We start from the raw sequence: 23,069 nt of genomic DNA on the forward strand, positions 1-23,069 counted from the left end.
GAGAGACGTTGGACACTCAGAGCTAAAACTGCACCAGACAAGATCTTAGAGCCAAATTCTTCATGTTGCATGTTTTACCAGCAGCAACAAGGCGCCCGGTGTCACCATGAGAAACACACGACATGACAGGGTAACACATCAATATGTGAATCATTACACTGTCACAATTATATTTAATAGTAATAATATAATAGTTGGTAAAGCACTTTTCAATACACATGAAAAACATGCTTTACAGTAATAAAACACAAACATCACAACAAAACATATGCAGATAAGACAAAATACAATCTGAAGCTTCATTTTTTTGTGTCTTTAGAAAACAGATAAAACGATAAAACTAACTCAGGTCTGGTTTCCTCTGGTCCCTCTCTACGGCCTCGTCCACTGTGTTTTAATCAGACCTTGAAATGGCCGAGTTTCACTTTATAAACTGAACTCACTCTAATGTTATAATGAAATATAATATTTTTATTTTTCATAAAAAAAAAAAAAAAGATCTGATCACATAATAAGACCAGGTAAAGTATGACATCATCCAGATGACACAGCTCTGTGGTTGTGATAATCTGTGTTTGATCCGTTTAACGGACATTTGTTCTGAACTGGTATAAAAGCGACGACATAAGAACTGAAGTTTGACATATACCATATTTAATAGATAGATAGATAGATAGATAGATAGATAGATAGATAGATAGATAGATAGATAGATAGATAGATAGATAGATAGATAGATAGATAGATAGATAGATAGATAGATAGATAGATAGATAGATAGATAGATAGATAGATAGATAGATAGTGTGGGAATTCATCCTTGGTTTCCATCTGAGGAGATCTCAGTCAGATGCAGCTGTTCCAGATGTTAGTGTTGAAGATGTTCTTTTAAAGGGCGGGATTCACCACATCTGCTGCTTGATGTTTATGAGGGAAACTGTGGTGAACCTAAATACATAGTCATCATACATTTAAGTTGTACTGAACATTAAAATGAGCAGTTCTTTACACAAATTAAAATGATAAAGATACTGTTGATTTATGAAAAGACAAAATTACACCAGATGATGAAAATGATTGTGCTTATTTCTTGGTATGGAGGCCGGTGCACACATGAAAAATCTTCGGTAGACAGGTGCAGAGATACGAGTAAACGAGGAAAAAAAGGGTTTTCCACACACTTGCAAAAGACTTTAAAGGGATACGCCAAAAAAAAATTTTGTGTCTTGCCTCACTCCCGAGTCCATGACCAGCAGATAGACACCATAATTTCGACTGTGCGTACAGTAACCAGTCCCTCCAGGATTTTGCGGGCTTTTTTTGTGATTGTTGCGGCCTAAAATGCCTGAATTTGCGGCCACATTTTGAAAAAATTGCGGTGCATGTTGCGATGTTTTAAGCGCTTTTGTTGCGATTAAATTGCGGGAGACAGCGAAAGTTGCAAAAAAAAGTTGCAGTTTTGTTCTGAATAATTAAAAATCAATTGAAATTTTGAAATGTCACAAATTAATGTGATGTCATGTTATACCAGCAATTTTCCACTTGTTAAGAAAGGCACAGGAAAATTATATAGAGTTGAAAGTTGTTTTACTTAATTAAAATGTCTGTTTAAAAATCGTGGTAAAAGAACTGTTTTATTAAAACAGTCCAGTCTTTGAATAAAGAGGGGAGGGTGGCTACTCAAGTCCAGGGCCAGGGCCTTAGGATGGGGGAAGGGGCACCTGGCCGCCGGCTGCTCCGCTCCGGCCCTGCAGTGGCGCACTTACTGGATTCCCCCTCGGCGAGTGCTGCGGGGGGGGGAAACAGCCTCGGGTGGTCAACCAGGACAACTCACACACTCAATACGTTCAACTCAGCTCACGTTCCTTTATTTATCACTTTGTGCACGTTGTATCAAGTTTCTTGCCGTCAGCCCAGCCACGCCGTTCCTCCGTGGACTCACTTTCAACCACCGCTCCGTCCAGACCTGGTCCAGACTCGCACTCTCTGCTGTGTAACTCGCGGAAAGCACCGACAATTGGTCCAATTTGCGGAAAAGTTGCGGTGATTGGCTGAATTTGCGTTAATTGTTGCGATCGCAACATCGCTCCTGGAGGGACTGAGTAACAAGGGAGATAGAGCCGTATCGCCCGTATTTAGCTTAGCTCAAACACTGGAAGTGGGTAGTGTTAGCCTGCCTCCACCTAAAGTCGCTAATTAGCTTAGCTCAAACGCTGGAAGTGTATAGGTAGTGTTAGCCTGCCTCCTACCTAAAGTCGCTAATTAGCTTAGCTCAAACGCTGGAAGTGTATAGGTAGTGTTAGCCTGCCTCCTACCTAAAGTCGCTAATTAGCTTAGCTCAAATGCTGGAAGTGTATAGGTAGTGTTAGCCTGCCTCCACCTAAAGTCGCCAATTAGCTTAGCTCAAACACTGGAAGTGTATGGGTAGTGTTAGTCTGCCTCCTACCTAAAGTCACTAATTAGCTTAGCTCAAATGCTGGAAGTGTATGGGTAGTGTTAGCCTGCCTCCTACCCGAGCTGAAATCAGCAGTGAGAAGCTGATTTCATTTTAGCTCTAAACTCTGTAGATATATCACTTTATCAACATTTCAAACATGTTTAGGTGAGAAAGTAGCCGTTTAGATCAGCAGTGTGTCGTTCATTTGTCTAAATACCAGCTGTTTACAATTTTGTTGGGACGAATTCGACGCTACTCAAGCTAGCCTTCCGGTTACTTTCACAAAATAAAACACCCGTTGCCCTTTACATACAGAAAACCATGACGATAGAATTTGTACTTTTACTTTGAAATAGGAAGCTAACCTACCCTCGATGTAGCTAGCTTGAACCAAAATAAAGCGTCTTTGCTTGAACCCTCCGTTTTGACCGATCTCGTCCCGTTAGCGGCATTTGACCGTTCAAGATGCCTTACCGGAGAGTTTTGTCAGCTCTGAGACGAAGATCGGTCCACCGGTTTCTGTTTAGAGTTGCTGAAGAGTTTCTCTGATGACTTTAGGTGGAGGCAGGCTAACACTACCTATACACTTCCAGCGTTTGAGCTAAGCTAGTGACCTTAGGTAGGAGGCAGGCTAACACTACCCATACACTTCCAGCGTTTGAGCTAAGCTAATTAGCGACTTTAGGTGGAGGCAGGCTAACACTACCTATACACTTCCAGTGTTTGAGCTAAGCTAGTGACTTTAGGTAGGAGGCAGGCTAACACTACCCATACACTTACAGCGTTTGAGCTAAGCTAATTAGCGACTTTTGGTGGAGGCAGGCTAACACTACCTATACACTTCCAGTGTTTGAGCTAAGCTAATTAGCGACTTTAGGTGGAGGCAGGCTAACACTACCTATGGTCTTGTATTTATATAGACCATTTAGGTAGTGTTAGCCTGCCTCCTCTACCCATACACTTCCAGCGTTTGAGCTAAGCTAATTAGCGACTTTAGGTGGAGGCAGGCTAACACTACCTATACACTTCCAGCGTTTGAGCTAAGCTAATTAGCAACTTTAGGTGGAGGCAGGCTAACACTACCTAAATGGTCTTGTATTTATATAGACCATTTAGGTAGTGTTAGCCTGCCTCCTCTACCCATACACTTCCAGTGTTTGAGCTAAGCTAATTAGCAGTGCGCCAGCTCTGCCCGTATCTACCTTGTTACTGCACGCACAGTCGAAAGGATGGTGTCTATCTGCTGGTCATGGACTCAGGAGTGAGGCAAGACACGGATTTTTTATTTTATTTTTTTCCTGTGTTTATTCCAGACGACTAAAATGAATCATTACAAAGCTGAATCTGAATCACATGTGATAAAAGTTGATCACATCATGTAGAACCACTAACCGCTGCCGTCCATAGAAAACAGAGGCAGTGATTATAATTTTCCTCGAACACCGATCTCTGAGTCTCCTGGAATAACCGGACAGATCAGATCAGACCTCCTGTGTCTCTCGTGTCCTCCATGAAACAGAGGAGGTGATTACAATCCTCTGAGTGCCGAGTGCCCGGGCACCGCCGAGCACAAACACATACCACAGGCGTCTCTGGGGGTGTCTCTCTTTACAGCCTGTGGCATCTACTTTCAGAACCAAACCAGCCTGTCCTCAAAAAAAAACAAAAAAAAACACACTCGCTCCAGTGTGTGCAGGAAGCCAGAGCGCTGCCACACTGAGGGAGCGTTTCCTGGACTTTCTGATTTAGTACAAAAACCCTGGCAGTGAGAATGAAACAACAGCTCTGTGTACAAATGGAGGAAAATAACTTCTCAGCGAGGAGGCGTCCGTGGAAATGACAGATTCTTACTTTGTTTTTTGTTTTTTTTATTCTATCAAATTAACTTTTCTATTTCTCTCTCTTCGCCCATGTAGGAACACTAGTATATTCTATATATTCCCTATAGTAATATATGGCTTAGAGAGAGAAAGGAGAAAAAAAGTCAGTAATTGCTGGATGCAGCAGCTGAGTTGATGGTTTCGGCCGCTCCTTCTCGTTCTATATACATCAAACCTCAGCCCTGTAGTTTCTTATGAGAGAGCAGCGCAATTTTCTTCTTTTGGCAGCGTCGTATGTGAAATCAAATCACAGACAGTACAACAGACCCTAAAACATGGGCATCGGACTTTATGCATGTCCCTTTTTTCTCTGTCTGGAATTTAGCATCAACTTAGACACATGTTGTGGGCACGGAGATTGTGGAGTCTTTTGAAAACCCAAGGAACCAAAAAAGCATCACATAATATATCAAAAGAAAAGTTAGAGACGCTGGTGGAGACAGTGAAGTGTCCATGATGAGATGTATAATAATGCATAAAGAACAAAAGTTCAACCAGTGGACCAGATGTGATGCTGATGTTCTTTATATCAGAAACGTATAGAAAGCAGCTTGAACATGAGGATTGAATTCATGATTGAACAGGTGAATTCATATTTACATGAAGACTGGGATTTATTCTTTAGAAACACATCATTAGAATATTTTAATGAAGCAGAACCAGCGGCCAGTTAAATATCTGGATGTTTGATTAAAGCTACAGTCTGTCACATTGCATCTCTTTATTTTACAGTAACAGTTTGTAGCAGAGTTCATAGATGATTCCTGGTGACTCTCTGTCCTACAACAGTGACACTGATTCTGTCGAGGTTTTAATAGATAGTTTCACTGGTTTTCTGTTTAGTCTGCTGCCTCTTATCTTGACTGTAGGTGAGCTCCTGCTCTAAAGTCTGACATCAGTCTGTTCTCTGTAAATAAACCAAAGGCATGTAGGTATTACACTGATTGCACTGATGATGCATCTAAAAGAAATGTTTCCCTGTTTAAGATATATTTTTGCCTTTTATTGACAGGATAGTGGGAATAGAGACTGGGGGTATGACACAGATCAGCACAATTAGAAATCAATCCAGAGATGTCTGCATCGGGCTTTGCCAACATGGGACGTGCTCCTAGAAGTGTTCCTCTTTTAATACTGTTTACATTCATTTTAATCACTTTAAATTCAGTTCAGTTTTTAGTTTTAATGTTAAGATTAATGGCACTAACCTAACTAATATCTCTGCAGAGGTCAGTTTGTGTCTGGAGACCCCGACTCATGACAGAACAGAACATAATGAAGAAAGAGATCTCCGATCTATGCAATCTCACTTTATTTAAAGCTACTGTAAGCTTTCGGTCTCAGACGACCTTCATCCTTAGCTTTAAATAAAGTGAGATTGCATAGATCTAAGTGTGCAGAGATCTATTTCTTCAGTTTGGACACTTTTGATGCCTCCAGCGCCTTAGCAGAGAACCGGCCGGGTGAAGCGGCAGCCCCCTTTTTGCAGAACAGAACATAATGAAAACTGACTAAACTAAACTAAAAGAACTTTTTGTTGCTTTTCCCAAATTTGTTGCAAAATGCGACAATGAACTTCTGTCACACACACACATACACACACATGAACACATAATATATCTGACTCATGATGTTGAGCCGACTGGTCCAGTGACTCTGCAGCTTCACACTTTTTACCTCATCAAAGCAGACTTGATCAAACACCTCGATTCTTCTAAACACTTTGCAAGGTTGAGAGTGAAGTTGCAGCTTTGTGTTCAGATTCAGATTCAGATATGTTATTCATGTACTTGGCAAGAAAAACATGTCTTTAGATGTGCAGTTACGACAGATGTACATGAAAGGGAACCCCAAAGAAGCAGAAACTGCTTATAAATAGGGGACCCGAGTGTTGAAACAGATCAGAGTTTGTTACTTTCACTTCTACCAGTAACTAATAGAGTAGTAATCCCCTGTGTGTGATGTGTGTGTTGTCACAGTGTATCCAGGTGTTTAGTGAGTGTGTGGAGAGATGATAGTGACAGAGAGTGATAAGTATGTAAACACTGACTGGATCAGACAGAGGTGGAGGGGGGGGGGGGGCAGAGAGAGTGGTGTCGAGCATCAAGAGGTGATTATGGGTAATTGTTGCTTTCTAGATGTGAAGCGTCTGAATTCAAAGACGGTGACTAACGACGGGCTGAGAGGGTTTACGAGGCAGCAGAGAGACGATCCAGGTGGAGGAGGGAGAGACTGAAATGATGAAAGGAGAAAGAGGGAGATGAGTGCAGCAGCTTTCATGTTTCAGTCAGTGTCTTAACACTATAGCTGATAAATCAAATGATCAACAGCTCCATCACCATAAAACTACATGGTGACATGTTGTTAAATGATGAAAAACAAGGACCCTGTAGTATAGTCCATCAGACTGTCAGTGCCGTGTGCAGCAGGTGGAGGAGATGATTTATCACCACTCCACTGATCAATGTGGAGTTTAAAACCACAGACGAGGTCATAGAGGTCAGAAGGTCAGACGTTGTTGGTTTTAGTTTTTCAAAGGAATTTGTTAACGCTGAGAAAAATGTGGAAAAAACTTCAGTTTTATCCTTTTTATTTACACATATAGGATAAGATATCCCCAAAGAAATGTAAATCAAAAGCAACTGGACTTGCTATTTGTCCAGTTGCTTTTGATTTAAATGTCTTTGGGGATAATGATAAGGATGACCTGGACAAATGAGAATATTCACAGGTTTATAGGATAAGATACAATTTTTATATTAAAAGTTTTTTCTTCTTCCAGCAGCCAAACCAGAACATAAAGAAGTCACAGACGGTCATCTGTAGTGATGTTGAGACTGTTGTCTCGGTTTCTGATCCAGGTTTCTGTTGCCATCTTTGTTAGATGATTTTTTTTTTTTTTCAAAAAGAGAGTGAAAAAAATCACCACTCATCCGTAGACAGGATTCTTCTGTGAGGTGCTGGAGCTGAACTCAGACACTTGACAAACAAAATCAGCAATGGCACACCCAACGCTGCGCATATCTCTATTTATTTTTGCAAGCAGCTTTCAGTGTGACCTTCTTCAGGCATCTCAGAAGGAGAGAAACAGAAAGTTCAGTTTGTTCATCGACCCAACAGGTGATTCACAGAACACATCTACTCATCTTCCTCTCTCTCTCCCTCCATGTGCACCTGAGCTGATGCTGCAAAACAAGGCCACGTGGGACCGACCAATCAGAGGCCGAGCAGCGCTGCGAGGCCGGGGGGAAAGGGGCGTGGCCAGCAGCGCGGACAAAACCCTGATTGGCTGAGAGACCTCTCACTCTCACTCTCACTCTGAGTCTGAGCTGCTGCTGCTGCTGCTGCTGCTGCTGTGAGGCTCCTCACGCGCTCACCTGGTGGAGGAGATAAACCAGAGATCAGCCGATACACACACACACACACACACACACACACACGCAGAGTGCTACAGGTAAAGACCAACAGAGTGAAGGTGTAGAGAGAGAATCACAGACAGACAGAGGCTGCAGCACCGACATCAAACACTGACTCGCTGAGCAGAAAGGCCTCATTGTCATGTGTGTGTGTGTGTGTGTGTGTGTGTGTGTGTGTGTGTGTGTGTGTGTGTGTGTGTGTGTGTGTGTGTGTGTGTGTGTGTGTGTGTGTGTGTGTGTGTGTGTGTGTGTGTGTGTGTGTGTGAGCTGAGGATTTGTATAGGTCTGTCATTAAAACCGCTCACTGACGCTCCTCCACAACGTCGATCTGCGCAATTACGCACGCCCTCTCTCTCTCTCTCTCTCTCTCTCTCTACCCCCTTCTGCCAGTCACTCTCTCTCTCTCTCTTCCTCCACACACACACACATGCACACACACACTCTCACTCTTCGTGGGAGAAAGCAAAGAAGGGGAGAGGGAAAGAGAGAGCGTGCTTCCAGGTCTCTCTCTGCTGCTCTGAGTCCAGTCTGACTCAATGGGGCTCCAGCACTAAGGGGTTAAAACGTTAAAATAAAAGATATTTATTCACCCCGAACCCCCTTTTTTTAGTGTGTAAAGGCTTTGTGCATTAACAGAGACAGAGATAGACAGACGCCTCATTAAGGAGCGAGCTACAGACGTCTCCAGAGGCGGTGCCTTCCTGTCGCTTCAGTCGGTCGCTGCTCTGTCTGTCTGTCGCTCTGTCTGTCCGTCAGTCACAGACTCAGAGGATCAGAGGAGGATAAACTTCCACCGTGTCCTCCGTCCACAGCTCGACCCGGCCGGAGCTGCAGCAGCACTATGGATATTGGAGCTTGTCCCTTCCGGAAGAAACGGAGACCTTGGCGCGTGATGGACCTCTCATCCCTCGCGCTGGTGGCCGTGGCGCTCGCGGTGTGCCAGACGACCGTGGTTGGGGCAGGTAAGAAACGGCTTCTCTTATTATTATTATTATTATTAACACATGCGATGTTCGTTGAGCTTTTTAAAATGAGACTAAAATTAGTGTTTTATGTTTTATCCCGGTTCTCCCTGTCTGCTGGGATGAAGCTGGTGCGTAAAGATCCAGGCTTCATCCATTATCGGACACTAGCGCACCTGACAGGCTCCACATATGTTCAATTGTGTTTGTATTTAGAAATGTGTCTCTTCTTTCTACACAAATTCCTAGAAAGCATCGTTAAGTGACCTGCGTTTTTCCTTCAGATGATTTTAAAGGAAGTTTTTTTGGAAATAAAACACACTAAACAATCTTCGTTTTTAAAACAAACGAAGATAAACTTTTTTTCTGGTTTTGATTCCTCTCTATCCATTAAAAAAAGTTGTTTTTCTCATCGAGAAGGTTGACACTGTACGATAATGGGTGTTACTCAAAGGTCCTATCGATCAATCAATCAAATCAATCAACCAGAAGAGGCTAATTAAAGCGCTTTGATTGATTTCTGCTCCTTGAAACCAAACCAACACGTTTCTGATGAAACTTTTTCTCGCCTCTTCGGACTCTGCTCTTCTCCCCCCGCTGCTGCTGCTGCTGCTACAGGTGTCCCCTCACTCACATATTTCACATATTCAGCTGCTTCACTTCTCACTTTTCAGTTGTTTTTTTTCCTCCAGTAAACTTTATTTCATTATGAAGAATCACTCTCAGTTTTGACAGGACGATGCGCATTTTTACGCACGTCCGCAGCCCCCCCACCCGGAGGGGGCGATGGGGTAGGATGGTGCTGAGAGCTGCTGCTGAGGAGCTTTCAGGGAATTTTTTTTACTGTGATGTTGGTTTTAGTCCTTTGAGCTGATACCTGTCGGTGCAGTGTGTGTGTGGCTGTTGTTTCACCAGCTCAGCCTGCGCACCGTCACTCTGGCTGCAGGGAGGAGGAATGTCTAATGTCTAGTCTGTTTAATCCAGAAAGTTGATTTTATATTAGTCATAAATAAGGACTTTCACTCTAAGAGGAACATGTTTGAACTTTTACTTTGGCTCATGTAAAGTTTTCCAGCTCTGTGACTCTGCGCTGCCTCAGTGTGTAGACTGTAGGAATGATCTGTATGCGCTGCGCTTCCCCCAGTGGCCGCTGGGGGGCCGCAGTTATTTATAACACAGAGAATCCATTGATTCACCTGGTTCAGGTCTGACTGGACTGGACACCTCTGCTGTGGAATGGCAGCGGGACAGAAATCAAATTAAGGATAAAACTGAATTCTTATTATTAAACTTTTGACATTTGAATCTTAGAAACATTTAATTGGCCAGTTGAAAGTTCATTTTGATCAGTTGAGGTTGAAGCAAAGTTTCAGTTCACACTAAATGATCTTTAGAAGTTTGTTGGACAGTTGCACCAATGGCTCCTTCCTCTCCTTCTCCTTCGCTGCTGCAGCTTTAGCACCAAGAGGTTTTGTGTTTTGTGTAACACTCTGCCCCTCCAGTGTGTGTTCTGTTCTTTGGCCCCGTTTCCAGTTTCAGATTGAGGAGGTGATTGCACCTTCCCGCCGGGTCCCGTGTGTGTTTTGGAGGCGGAAGCCCGAGACATTTTTTGACTTTTTTTTAATTTTTATGAATAGGTTATTATGCGGCGGAGCAGTGAAAGCGTTTAGTGTGTCCGTGTCTGTGTGGTGAGCTTTGTACAGTTGTGTTTGTGTTGTATATGCGTCTGTATACGCTGCTATGGATGTTTTCCCTCAGCGCGGGGTGGAGACCTGGTGGAGACCTGGTGGAGACGCGCTGCTGCCACATCTGTGTGGAGGTGAATGCGCCTCTGTTGCAGCGCAGCTTCATCTGACTGGAGAAAACCGACTGTAGAAAATCACCTGATGATCTCGTCATCACGTCACAGCGACGCAAATCAAACCCCGTCGTTACCTGCTGCGTCCCCTGTGCGCGTTCCCGGCGGTGCGCGTTCTCGCTGGTGGCTTCGCAGCAGCAGCAGCAGATGTTTAGTGCAAATTATAAGAGCGCCCCACCCAGGCAGTGAAAGACCGATTTAGAGAAGAAAGTGGTCAGAAAGCTTCATGTTTATCCTCCATTCGCCGAGAGAGAGAGAGAGAGAGAGAGAGAGAGAGAGAGAGAGAGAGAGAGAGAGAGAGAGAGAGAGAGAGAGAGAGGAGAGGAGAGGAGGAGGAGGAGGAGGAGGAGGAGGGATGAAGGAGGCGCAGCCATCACCCAGAATGCAGCGCGCCCAGAGAGGCATGAAAGACCAGTTTTGTTCAAAGGAGGAGAAAATCAGAGGGCAATATTTTCTTGACATGGATGTTCCTCAACCTCATTTCAAAGCAGCGCAGCTCCTCAAAGAGCAGCTTGTCTGCGCCTGGCCTAACACAACACAACATAACACAACACAACCCAACATCACACAACCTAACACAACATCACACAACATACATCACACAACCTAACACAACATCACACAACATAACACAACATCACACAACATCACACAACACAACCCAACATCACACAACATAACACAACATCACACAACCTCTCCCTCTCTGCTGCTGAATGGAGCCCCTATCCGCGGTGACAGCAGCTCATTCCTCTGACTGGATGGAAGTGTGTGGTATTTCAGGCTTCTGCTTGAACCCTAAACCCACTTCTTTTTCCTCCGCTCTGCCTTGTCATCATTTCCCATGAGCCTTTGCGGCTCCTTTTTCCCACCTTTATTTTTTTACCATCATGGGTTTTTTTTATGTATCTGAAGGTTTCATCCATGTCCATAGTTTTTATTCCTCAACAAAATGAGATTGAGTTCATGCAGAAACACACAGAGCATCAGGTGTTTCTGTACTCCGCCCTCTGAGCCGTTTCCCCCTGAGCTGAGCCTCCCAGGCAGAAGTTAATCTGTCTCTGCCTCCAGATTCCAGCTGCTCTGCCAGGACCAACAAACCTCAGCCTAAACTTAACACTGTGAAATGTAAGATTGCTGCTTTTGGTTGTGAAAAACCAACCTGAGGGGGTGGGAGGGCAAGCTGCCTGAGACACCACGCTCAGGGCAAAGACATCCCACTGCTTGCAAAGTGGACTGTTTGCTTCTCCATGTTTAATTGGAGTAAAAACCAGACTGTATAAACACTGCCACAGCTCTAGGATCAGTTTACTAAAGTTTTGAAATAGATGAACTTGAATATGAATTTGCTTTTCCTACAGTAAAGCAGGATTTCCTTTTTATATTCAGCAGCAGGGTTAAAAAGTGAACCTGTCTTCTAACGAGTGTTTCGAGGTTTGTGCATATTTGAGGCCAGGGAACAGTGACTCTCTCACACTCAGCCACACGTTTAAAATCTCACCCTCTACACAAACAGATGAGACGGCGACACAGAGATGAGGCCTCGGCTCTAAACCAGGACATCTCCTCAAACTGTCGCTTCTCTCAGGCGAAGCTGCAGATACAAGAGCAGAAGATAGATAGTTGGTCTTCTTCCTCTCTTGGTTTCATAGGTGATGATTTTGTGGTGTGTGTGGATGGTTAGACGTGGATCTACAGGACGACAGCGCAGCGTGCCATCTCCATAATGACAGGCTGTCTGTATAGAAGCTATTCCCAGTCACTGGTACTTTGCTGCTTCTAGGAACTCGGTGTAGGAGGCTGCGGAGGGAGACTCGCTGTAAGGTTAATGTACAGCTCTTTTCCAGGCGCCGCCTCAGAAAATAGTTTTTAAATGTCGGTCTGAGCTCAGACTGGTGGAAAGAGCTGCTCTCTGATGGACTGTACTAGAGGAGTCTGAAATAGAAATACCAGAGTTCTATGATCACAGAAAAGCATTTCATACTGTACACCTGCAGCTGTAATCCCATAAATTAACTGCAGCTATTTGAAGTGGTTTGTGCAGTTATCCCTGTGTTGGAATGCAAAATTATAAGGAATGAAACATATGAAGAGTTCATTTGCAAAAGCAGATAAGTGCCATTTTGAAAAAAATGAGCTGAGGCTTTGTAATTATTCTTTGCATAGTGTTCTTTTCAATAAAACTTTATTTTTTTTAGATATATCTGTTTTGCATTCAGAGAAAACACAACAATTATATGAAGCTAAGCATCTTTATGAACCTGCAGACAACATGCATCAATTTATCCACCGTCAACCTGTTTGTTCAGTTCATTTATGCAACATAGTTTCCAGACATTTCCCACTTTCTCTCCATATTCAGGCTTGTATTTAATTAACAGTGTGTGTGTTACATCCACACACACACACAGTGGAAGGCACCCTGCAGTTTTCTATCCCCACACATGTTCCTGCAGGTAAATTACAGCCATAAAGATCCACAGAGGATCTGAGCTGTGGGGGATTTCCACTGTCGTTACAAACACTGATGATGATTACTGAGCGGTGGAAGCCCGATGCTGTAACTCTTCTCTTTATTATCAGTCTGAAGACTTGTCACCTCCTGGGCATCACGGACTGAGGAGGTTTCATTTCATGTCAATAAAGTTGGTTAAAACTGTTTGGTTGTAATTAAAGATCTGGTTTTGTCCAGTTTCTGCAGGATTTATAGGTATGTTCAGGAGTTTTCAGGGAAAGATTAGATGTTTTTTGTAGTTATGTTGTTGTGCAATCTGAGCTCTGATCTGCTTTACAGTAAACCCAGTTTGACTGTCAGTGAATTCTCCATTCTCATGTTGTTGAATCAAAGTAAACGATAAAGACAAGAGGTTTTTGTTTTTGGACTCTGAGGTTTTGGTTTTGGCCGCTGAGCCGTCCAGTAGTTCCAGTAGTCCTGTCTCTCATGTCTTCACTGCCTCCCTGTCTGTCTGTCTGATGTGATAGGACGTTACCGGGAGCAACCGGCCGCCTCCTGGTCCTGAGACTGTGGCCTGCAGCCCTGAAACCACACTGAACCCCAGCATGGCAGCGTGTGTGTGTGTGTGTGTGTGCAGCTCAGACCACATAATGGCACACGGGGGACAGTGGAGGACTGAACACACGCTGGCAGTGGCAGTAGCTCCTTATAGAAGGGAATGCTGCTCTGCAACCACATGAAGCTGCTGTACAGTAAATGTTGGAGCTGGCAGATAAACCACATGGAGACTGAGACTGATCTGAAGTCAGAGCAGAGAGGAAGGTAGAGGACGAAGAGCTGCAGGAAACAGCACAGGCAGCAGCAGGTGTCTGGGTTTTATGTTTGATGCAGAAATAATCAACTTGATACAAAGACGCTCTGGTGATTTTAAATTCTTTGGTCTTATAGAGAGTGAACTTGGATCCTCGGTGTCGTCAGATGATTTGTGATGAGTCTTTCAGTTGGAATTAATTTGAAGCAAAAGGCCCAAAGAGAGTTGATAAACTGATCAATATCTCATCATCTGCCTATATATCATGTTTCACTTGATCAACATTATATTTCCCATCATTAATCACACACTGACTGACTTGTAATAAATGGTAAATCCAATCCACTTTATTTATAATAGCATATTTTAAAAACAAGAAGGTTACTAAAGTGCTGCACAACAGATACAGAACAGTAAAATATAGAAAGTTAAAGTTAAAATACAGTAAATTAAAAGCACTAAGAAAAACATAAGATCAGATAAAACACTAAGAAATATAAAAAGACAATAAAAGACCAACAGAGACCACACAACTCTCATGCTGTATTAAAATCCAAGGAGTTTTAAGATGAGATGATGAGAGATGATGAGATTTAAAGTCTAAGAACAGAGATCATCATGTCATTTCCTCTGACTGGCTGCAGCTTTTATGAAAATCTATTCATGTAACATAAAGAATAGTTGTGTTGGTCTTTTTCCTTTTTTACCTCTGATCCAGACGCGGTCACATGAAAACTTAGAAATGTGACTTTTACAGTGTATAAATAATGTACATTTTTACATGATGAGTTCTCATGATGGTTTTTCTGTCTGTGTACACAAGACATTATAAATAAATCATAACTATAGAGCTGCACGTTGGAAATTACAAGCTGCAGTCAGAGCTGTGGTCACTGCTGACTGAGGAATGACTGGAGGTTAGACTTCACGGAGCTCAGCGCTCACATCGCTTCTAGATCTGACAGGATGCTTCTCTCTCAGTGTGTGTGTGTGTGTGTGTGTTTAAGTGTTTGATCTGTGGTCAATATTGCACATCCCTCTTAAACTGTGTGTCTAACAACGTGCTCGTTGTGTAAAGGTGAGGGGTGAGGGGTCAACGTGTCAGCTGGAGTGTGTGTCTGGTATTTGGCACAGCCATACCAGAACCACACACACACACACACACACACACACACACACACACACACGTTCAGACAGAAATGATTTCTGAGTCGCACAGTTGTCACCTCACTAGTGCAGTGACCCAGGTGTGTGTGTGTCCAGTTCACTAACTCTGTGGTCTTTATATAAACAATATCTTATTCCTAATTAAAGCATTAATTGTCTTAAAGGGATAGTTCAACATTTTGGCAAATTGGCCCATTGCCATAATCGCTAGGTAGGTTTGTTACCTTTAATTGTCGGTGCAAGTTATTTTTAGAACGGCGGAGCAGAGCCGTGAGCTGCTCAGAGCTACGCTACGGAGGCTCATTATGGGATTTCTTTGGTTTCCCTCATCAAACTCATCAAATACACAATCCAACAACTCCACAACGCTCTGGTGGACAAGTTGTGAGCTGCACATTCACCACGCTATGAGATAATAACACAACGTTACCACACAGAGTTGTTTTAGAGGAAAATACAGAGACTGTTGATGAAAAACTGTCCCTGAAGGCAACGTGCATCAGTGGTTTTACATGAATTTCCCTCTAAAACAACTCTGTGTGGTAACGTTGTGTTATTATCTCATAGCGTGGTGAATGTGCAGCTCACAACTTGTCCACCAGAGCATTGTGGAGTTGTTGGATTGTGTATTTGATGAGTTTGATGATGAGGGAAACCAAGAAATCCCATAATGAGCCTCCGTAGCGTAGCTCTGAGCAGCTCACGGCTCTGCTCCGCCGTTCTAAAAATAGCTTGCACCGACAATTAAAGGTAACGAACCTACTGCTATGACTATAGGGGTTATGGTGATGGGACAATTTGACTAAATGTTGAACTATCCCTTTAATTGATCATGAAAGTGATCATTAATTGATAATAATTAGTTGTTATGAGAAAACTGTGCAAACTGTCTAACACCAACTGTGTCTCTGTGTGTTGTGTGTATAGGGTCTGATGTGTGTGTGCAGACAGAGGAGTGTGTGTTGTGTTAGTCCAGTTGTTTGCTCTGTAGTCGACTGAGTGTTCATATTGACTTCAGTCAGCAGAAGTATTGTTTATCTTTCACTCCTGAGCGTGTGTGTGTGTTTGCACAGTGTGTGTACATGTAAACACCTGCATGTGTGTGTATGTGCATTGTGCATGTGTGTGTGACTCTTAATTAAATCAGCTTCAGCTCCATCTAGTGGCGACTGAGAGGAACTAAAATAATCCCAGCAGCACTCGAACGCATCACAGCACCTCGTTTTACAGTGAACCTGAGTGTCACATGTGTTTTCTATCAGGTTGTAATAAGCTGGTGGTCTGTGTGTGTGTGTGTGTGTGTGTGTGTGTGTGTGTGTGTGTGTGTGTGTGTGTGTGTGTGTGTGTGTGTGTGTGTGTGTGTGTGTGTGTGTGTGTGTGTGTGTGTGTGTGTGGAGCTGAGTGGGTCGGGGTCGGGGGTCGGGGGGGTTTAACAGTGACAGGATTGTTTCAGTCGGGGGGCACCTGTACTCCACAGTACAGTGCTCCTTTATACAGCAACACAGCGTCTCAGTGGTGTGTGTGTGTGTGTGTGTGTGTGTGTGGGTTCAAGCCCCGGTCCAGTGGCAAGAGAAGGGTTAAACACACACAGTGAGAAATGATCGGGGTTTTAATAACTCAGCTCAGATCTCTGGATGAAGACGTGAAGCTTCACTGAACATCTGCAGAGACCTCTCCTTCAAACTTTACATCAAGTGTCCGATCACTTTCTGCAGCATTGAACTGTTTCTGCTGTTTAAATAAAGACATGACATTTAAACCTGAAGAGCAGTTTAAAGGGACAGTTCAACATTTTGGCAAATTGGAAATACAGAGACTGTTGATGAAAAACTGTCCCTGAAGGCAACGTGCATCAGTGGTTTTGCATGAATTTCCCTCTAAAACAACTCTGTGTGGTAACGTTGTGTTATTATCTCATAGCGTGGTGAATGTGCAGCTCACAACTTGTCCACCAGAGCGTTGTGGAGTTGTTGGATTGTGTATTTGATGAGTTTTGATGAGGGAAACCAAGAAATCCCATAATGAGCCTCCGTAGCGTAGCTCTGAGCAGCTCACGGCTCTGCTCCACCGTTCTAAAAACAGCTTGCACCGACAATTAAAGGTAACGAACCTACTGCTATGACTATAGGGGTTATGGCAATGGGCCAATTTGACTAAATGTTGAACTACTGTTTCCCTTTAAGATACAATCAAGTGTAATCATCTCTGTAATGTAGATGAATATTATTCTGTTGTGTCTAAATGTCCAACACGCTGAGGTTCACTGTGTTTCTACCTGTAGCGGTCTGAGCTACTGTACCTAGACCTCCAGCTCTGTTTCCTGTTTCCTGTCTTAATGACAGCGCGGTGTAATCATGGCAACGGCGGCGCTCACATCAAACGGCGCCGCCATCTGTGATCCGTTATGGCGGCGGACGGAGCAGGAAGAGGACGGATATAAAGGCGGTTTGTCGCTGCTTCTGTTTCCCACCTAGTCCAGGTTCAGATTCGCCCCTCATGGTCTCACTTTCCCCCCGACGGGCCCACGGAGTGTGTGTACCTCTGTGTGTTGTTTTTGTGGGTGTGTTTCCGTGGTGATTGTGGTCCTCCAGGCAGGAAGGGCCCCGGCTGCAGATGTTGAGCTGAGCTGGTGGAGCGGCGGAGAACAGAGCGCCACATTGTACTGGGGCCGCTGCAATCTGATCCAGGGTCTGCCATCACACAACCAGCCTGTCTACTGTCACTGCCCGACCCCCCAAACACACACACACACACACACACACACACACACACACACACACACACCCTCCACCTTTGCCTGAACCACTGGCCTCCACCCTCCTCCTTTCCTCTCTCTTCATTCCCAACATTCCTCTGCAGATCCATGAAAGTACGAGAGAGAGAAAATAAATCTGTGCCTGTCAGGATTTGTTAAATTTGGAAACACAAGTGCACACAAATTTAGAAAAGCATGAAACCTGGTTTTTGTTCTGCTTTTCTAAAAAAAAACTGACACGTTCACGTTTTCCTTCATTTCATCCCGTTTCTCTCTCTTCTTTCTTCTCCCTTCGGTTCTTTTCCTCCTTTGATTCTCTGTTTGAGGGAAGTTTCTGTTTTGGATGTTTAATGTAGCATCACAGTGACAACTCCATCCATCCATCCATCCATCCATCCATCCATCCATCCATCCATCCATCCTCCCAGTGAATAAAGCTACACCCTCCTCCATCTCTCCATCTCTCCATCTCTCTCTCCGGTGCAGAGTGACGTTAACAGCCTGTGGTCCAGACGCCCTGTAGCCGTGGTAACGCACCATTTGCTCTGTGTGAATAAATATTACCATGTGTGGTGACTGGGTGTCACCTAAACACCAGCAGCACTGTGACAACACACACACACACACACACACACACACACACACACACACAACAGAGGAGGTCGATGCATAAAACATCACACTGATAAGTTCATTAAAGGGATAGTTCAACATTTTGGCAAATTATCCCATTGCCATAATCCCTATAGTCATAGCAGTAGGTTCGTTACCTTTAATTGTCGGTGCAAGCTGTTTTTAGAACGGTGGAGCAGAGCCGTGAGCTGCTCAGAGCTACGCTACGGAGGCTCATTATGGGATTTCTTGGTTTCCCTCATCAAACTCATCAAATACACAATCCAACAACTCCACAACGCTCTGGTGGACAAGTTGTAACCTGCACAAATCCCATGAGCCTCCGTAGCGTAGCTCTGAGCAGCTCACGGCTCTGCTCCACCGTTCTAAAAACAGCTTGCACCGACAATTAAAGGTAACGAACCTACTGCTATGACTATAGGGATTATGGCAATGGGATAATTTGCCAAAATGTTGAACTATCCCTTTAAGACGAGGTTTACACTCAGGTCAGCAGTGAACCTCTATATTCAGACCTGCAGCTTCAGTCATAGTTTACTGTGAGTTATTTGTTCTTCAGACCGTCCCAGTAGGTCACAGACTAAACCACTGATGTTGAGTGAGATGTGAATGATCACACGGTTTCTTTTTAAATATGATGTCATCACAGAGAAAGTGGATAAATGTGGCTGTTACGTCAAATGAAAACAGCATCAAAAGGAGGTTTTGCTATTAAATCTCCTGGTCTCTTGTGTCATGATGCGTCAGTGCCACCGTAGGTTTATTATGAGAAGTGTCTCAGCTCAGCGCGGTGCGGTGCGGTGCAGCGTGGCGAGGTCTGGCTGAAGGAGTTTAACTGGTTGTTACTGCACCTCAGAGCCAAGAGGGAGCCAGGGAGGGAGGATGAGGTCCAGGGTGTTGGTGAGAGTTTAAAACTTTACAGCTGCTTCGCTCACAACCAGGAGAGATGTTGTAACCGGTGTAATTACCTCTGGTCTGGTTCTCAGGCTGCAGCGGTGGTGAAGCGGTGGTGAAGCGGTGGTGAAGCGCTGCATCGGGTGATTCAGTCCTTCTGTCTGAAATGAGGCAGCGAGTTGCACAACGTCTCAGCGTTTCAGTAATTACTGTACATTAAAATAAATGTTTTTATTCTCTGTGTTCTCACGTCTCAGTCTAATCACTGCATTTACTAAAACCCTCCTCAGTAACAAGTCTGTTCATGTCAGTAATTAGACTGTAGAGGTGTAAAGTGGTAGAAATAAGAGCTGGATGTCAAAGTAGCAGTGAATTATGTTTAAATGATGGTTTCACAGGAGAAAACATGAAGCTGCACTTTGGTTTTTCCTTCTGTGACTCGTTGGTCTTCACCTCCATCAGATATAGAATAAATCAAATAAAACGGGTCACTTTTATCCACTTCATTGCACAGTGAGGGAATCAAACCTTCACTGTTAAAGCTGACGTTGTCCTCTCTCTCTGACTCGCTGCTTTGAGCAACGTGATAAAAGCTCAGACTGAGGAACAGACCGGTCCAGCTCAGTGTGTGAAACTGGACGCAGGATGTCAGACTGGTGTGTGTGTGTGTGTGTGTGTTTATGTGATGTTAGGCCGTGTGTGTGTGTGTGTGTTTATGTGATGTTAGGCCGTGTGTGTGTGGACCGTGTGTGTGTGTGTTACAGTAGGTTAAACTGTGAAGTGATTGTGTGTCCTCAGATAAACACATGGGTCTGACTCACACTGTGGCTCATGTGTATGTGGAGTTGGACCGATGCCCATCAGCACACACACACACACACACACACACACACACACACACACACACACACACACACACACACACACACACACACTGCTCCCTTTCTCCAACTGCAGCTCAGCGGTTTCCAGTGTGGACGTCACCCTGGAGTCAGATTATTACTGAGATTAAGATTTGTGATTGAATGTTTGCAGAGAAAGATAAAGATGAAGTTTAGGATTAAAACAGTTTATATGACCGGACGCAGTCGACTGACTCTAATTCATCAGCTGTTTTTTATATTCATAGATAGATAGATATAGACTTTATTAATCCAGAGGGAAATTCAAATGTGGTCAGCTGCTGACATAGAACCAGTCACACACAGCACAACAATAAAAACAGATTATAAATAGCTAAAAATAAAATAATTAATAACAAGAGGTAGAACTTGTCTACTCCTCATCCTCCTCCCACTCCCACCTCATGCAGATTTACACACGTCTGATCTCTTTGATTCATACAGTAGAGATGCTGCAGTGACTCGTTTACATGAATAAAGTTATAATGTGAGTTATAATATGTTTAAAAGAAGAAAAAAAAGTGAAACTGTGTGTGAATCTTTACACAAACAGGAAGTGACGAATGAAATATTAGGACTGCACAAACACTCGAGCACTTTAAATCTCTTTTAAAAACTCATCTCTTTTCCTTGGCATTTTAGTTTTATATGTCTTCACTCTTGTTTTATTGTTTTATTGCATGCTTCTATTGTAGCTACATTACCTGTATCCCATCTAGTTGTATTGCCACTAGTTTTGCTTGTGTGTTTTATTGTACAGCACTTTGGACAACCTGGGTTGTATTTTTAAATGTGCTATATAAATAAATATGTATTGTATTGTATGTAAAACTGTCCTGATGAAACAGGACTCTCAGTTCACTGCTGTGAGATCAGTGATAAATGTGTGTAATGTTGTTAACTCGTTAGATCAAAATGATGTGAAAAATGAAAAAAAGAAAGAATAATAACCCTGAATGCCCCTCCTCTCCTCTTCTCTCCCCCCGTCCTCTCTGTCCCTCAGACCCGGTGGACGTGCTGCGGGCTCTGCAGGTCCCGTCTCTCCCTGAAGGTGTGAAGAAAGTCCCCGGCTTCTGCTCCTCCCGTCGCTCCGGCAACCCCGACCACGCCTACCGCATCTCCAAGAAGGCCCAGATCTCCGCTCCCACCAAGCAGCTGTTCTCAGGTCAGTCTCACCGGGACACGACGTCGCTGCTACTGTCCATGTTGGTCTGGTTTAGAGAGGCATGACAGCGTTTTATTATTGTAATGTCATAATGTTGGAGGAAACAGACACACAGAGGACTTGATTTAATCGACTTTAGGGAGAAGAAGAAAAAAAAAAAAAAAGATAAGATGAGATAAGATAAGATGAGAAGACTTTATTGTTCAATGGTTTAAAAACACAGTGGAAATCTGCCTTTAGCACCTTGACAGTCTTCAATCTTCAGTATTAAAAAATGTGCGAGTTTGTATTTTCAAACTTCACAATAATGTTAACTCTGATTGTCTTTCACTGGTTAAAATCAATCAGCTAGTTACCATGACTACTCTAACCAGCTCCTGAATCAATGTGCAGTTTATGGTGAAAGTTCAACTTCAGGAAGAGCATTAATGACTTAGTCAATCAACTAAATACAGTGGATTATTATCTATAATATTGTGAACATTTAGCTCTTGATCTGTTTTATTTACACAGTGTATAAGTGAACGTACAGCAGAGCTTTATATATAATATTTAGATTGAATTCCACAGAGCACAGACCTGTAATCATCCTCACAGGTTGCTCTTTATGTTGATGTTGTGGTGTATTTCAACAGCAGCTGTGTGGAGCTGATCGAGGCCGTTGAGCTTCATGCTCCAGTGCTCCTAGAGGTTTTTTTAGTCTAATTATGTGTTGCTGCGCTGAGTTAAACTGTGTGTTGCTGCTGCGCTGCAGGCTGAGTTAAACTGTGAGGGCAGAGCCAGAACAAATGAAGTGTAGAAACTGTGTGAAAACAGAAAGTAGTGTTTATGTGGCTGTGGAGAAAAATCCTCAAGAGTCAAATTAGATTTTCATCTGGTTCTCTGAGGTTCAGTCGACTTCCTCCTCTTATTGTTATGTGTCCTCAGCGTCTGTGTCAACTTCCCACGGGACGATTCACATTTTAGTCACATTTTAGTCGTCTAACAAAAGCTGTTTCTTTTGTTTCTTCACTTTTTCCACCAATAAACAGGTGAAAACGGCTATGAAAATAATTGGCATTAAAGATAACCCGACCCTTCAGTCAATTTAAATCTGTCACATAACATTTTAAACGATCCTTCACATATTCTGTATCAAGAATATGAATTACAGAGCAAGCAGATGTAAAAGTAACCGCTACAGACTCTCTTTCCTCCCAACATCCATCTACCTCTTAAACAAACCACCTGCTAAATCTTAAATGGGTTTTATTCTTTTTGGAGATTTTATTCTTTTTAGGGTTTCTTTTACTGGTTTTTAGGATCTTTTAGAAGTCCCAAAGACACTCTGCACTTTATAGATTCTTATCAGTACCTATTTATTTACCATATTTATTGTAGGTTTACTTCTTTTCTTTCTTGGTTGCAGTCACAAGGCAACAATATCTATGTGCAATATGGTCTATGAACTGTATCCACTCAGGAGTGAATGGAAAAATGTTTTTATGTTAAAGGGATACTTTAACATTTTGGCAAATTGGCCCATTGCCATAACCCCTATAGTCATAGCAGTAGGTTCGTTACCTTTAATTGTCGGTGCAAGCTGTTTTTAGAACGGCGGAGCAGAGCCGTGAGCTGCTCAGAGCTACGCTACGGAGGCTCATTATGGGATTTCTTGGTTTCCCTCATCAAACTAATCAAATACACAATCCAACAACTCCACAACGCTCTGGTGGACAAGTTGTGAGCTGCACA

The 23,069-nt window shown here is 43.3% G+C and overlaps 1 protein-coding gene across 1 annotated transcript in view; it reads left to right on the forward strand.

The window, feature by feature from the left end:
- Positions 1–8,574: 8,574 nt before the first annotated feature.
- col11a2 (collagen, type XI, alpha 2) overlaps positions 8,575–23,069 on the forward strand; it is a gene marked incomplete at both ends in the record, with an annotated part of 52,504 nt that continues 38,009 nt past the window's right edge. The window contains 2 exons of the mRNA XM_083982465.1: positions 8,575–8,695; positions 21,174–21,335. Coding sequence (XP_083838591.1) covers positions 8,575–8,695; positions 21,174–21,335 — 283 coding nt within the window. The remainder of the gene's footprint in view (positions 8,696–21,173; positions 21,336–23,069) is intronic.

Source organism: Trachurus trachurus, assembly GCF_905171665.1.
Source record: "Trachurus trachurus genome assembly, chromosome: 11".
Classification (NCBI taxonomy): Eukaryota; Metazoa; Chordata; class Actinopteri; order Carangiformes; family Carangidae; genus Trachurus; species Trachurus trachurus.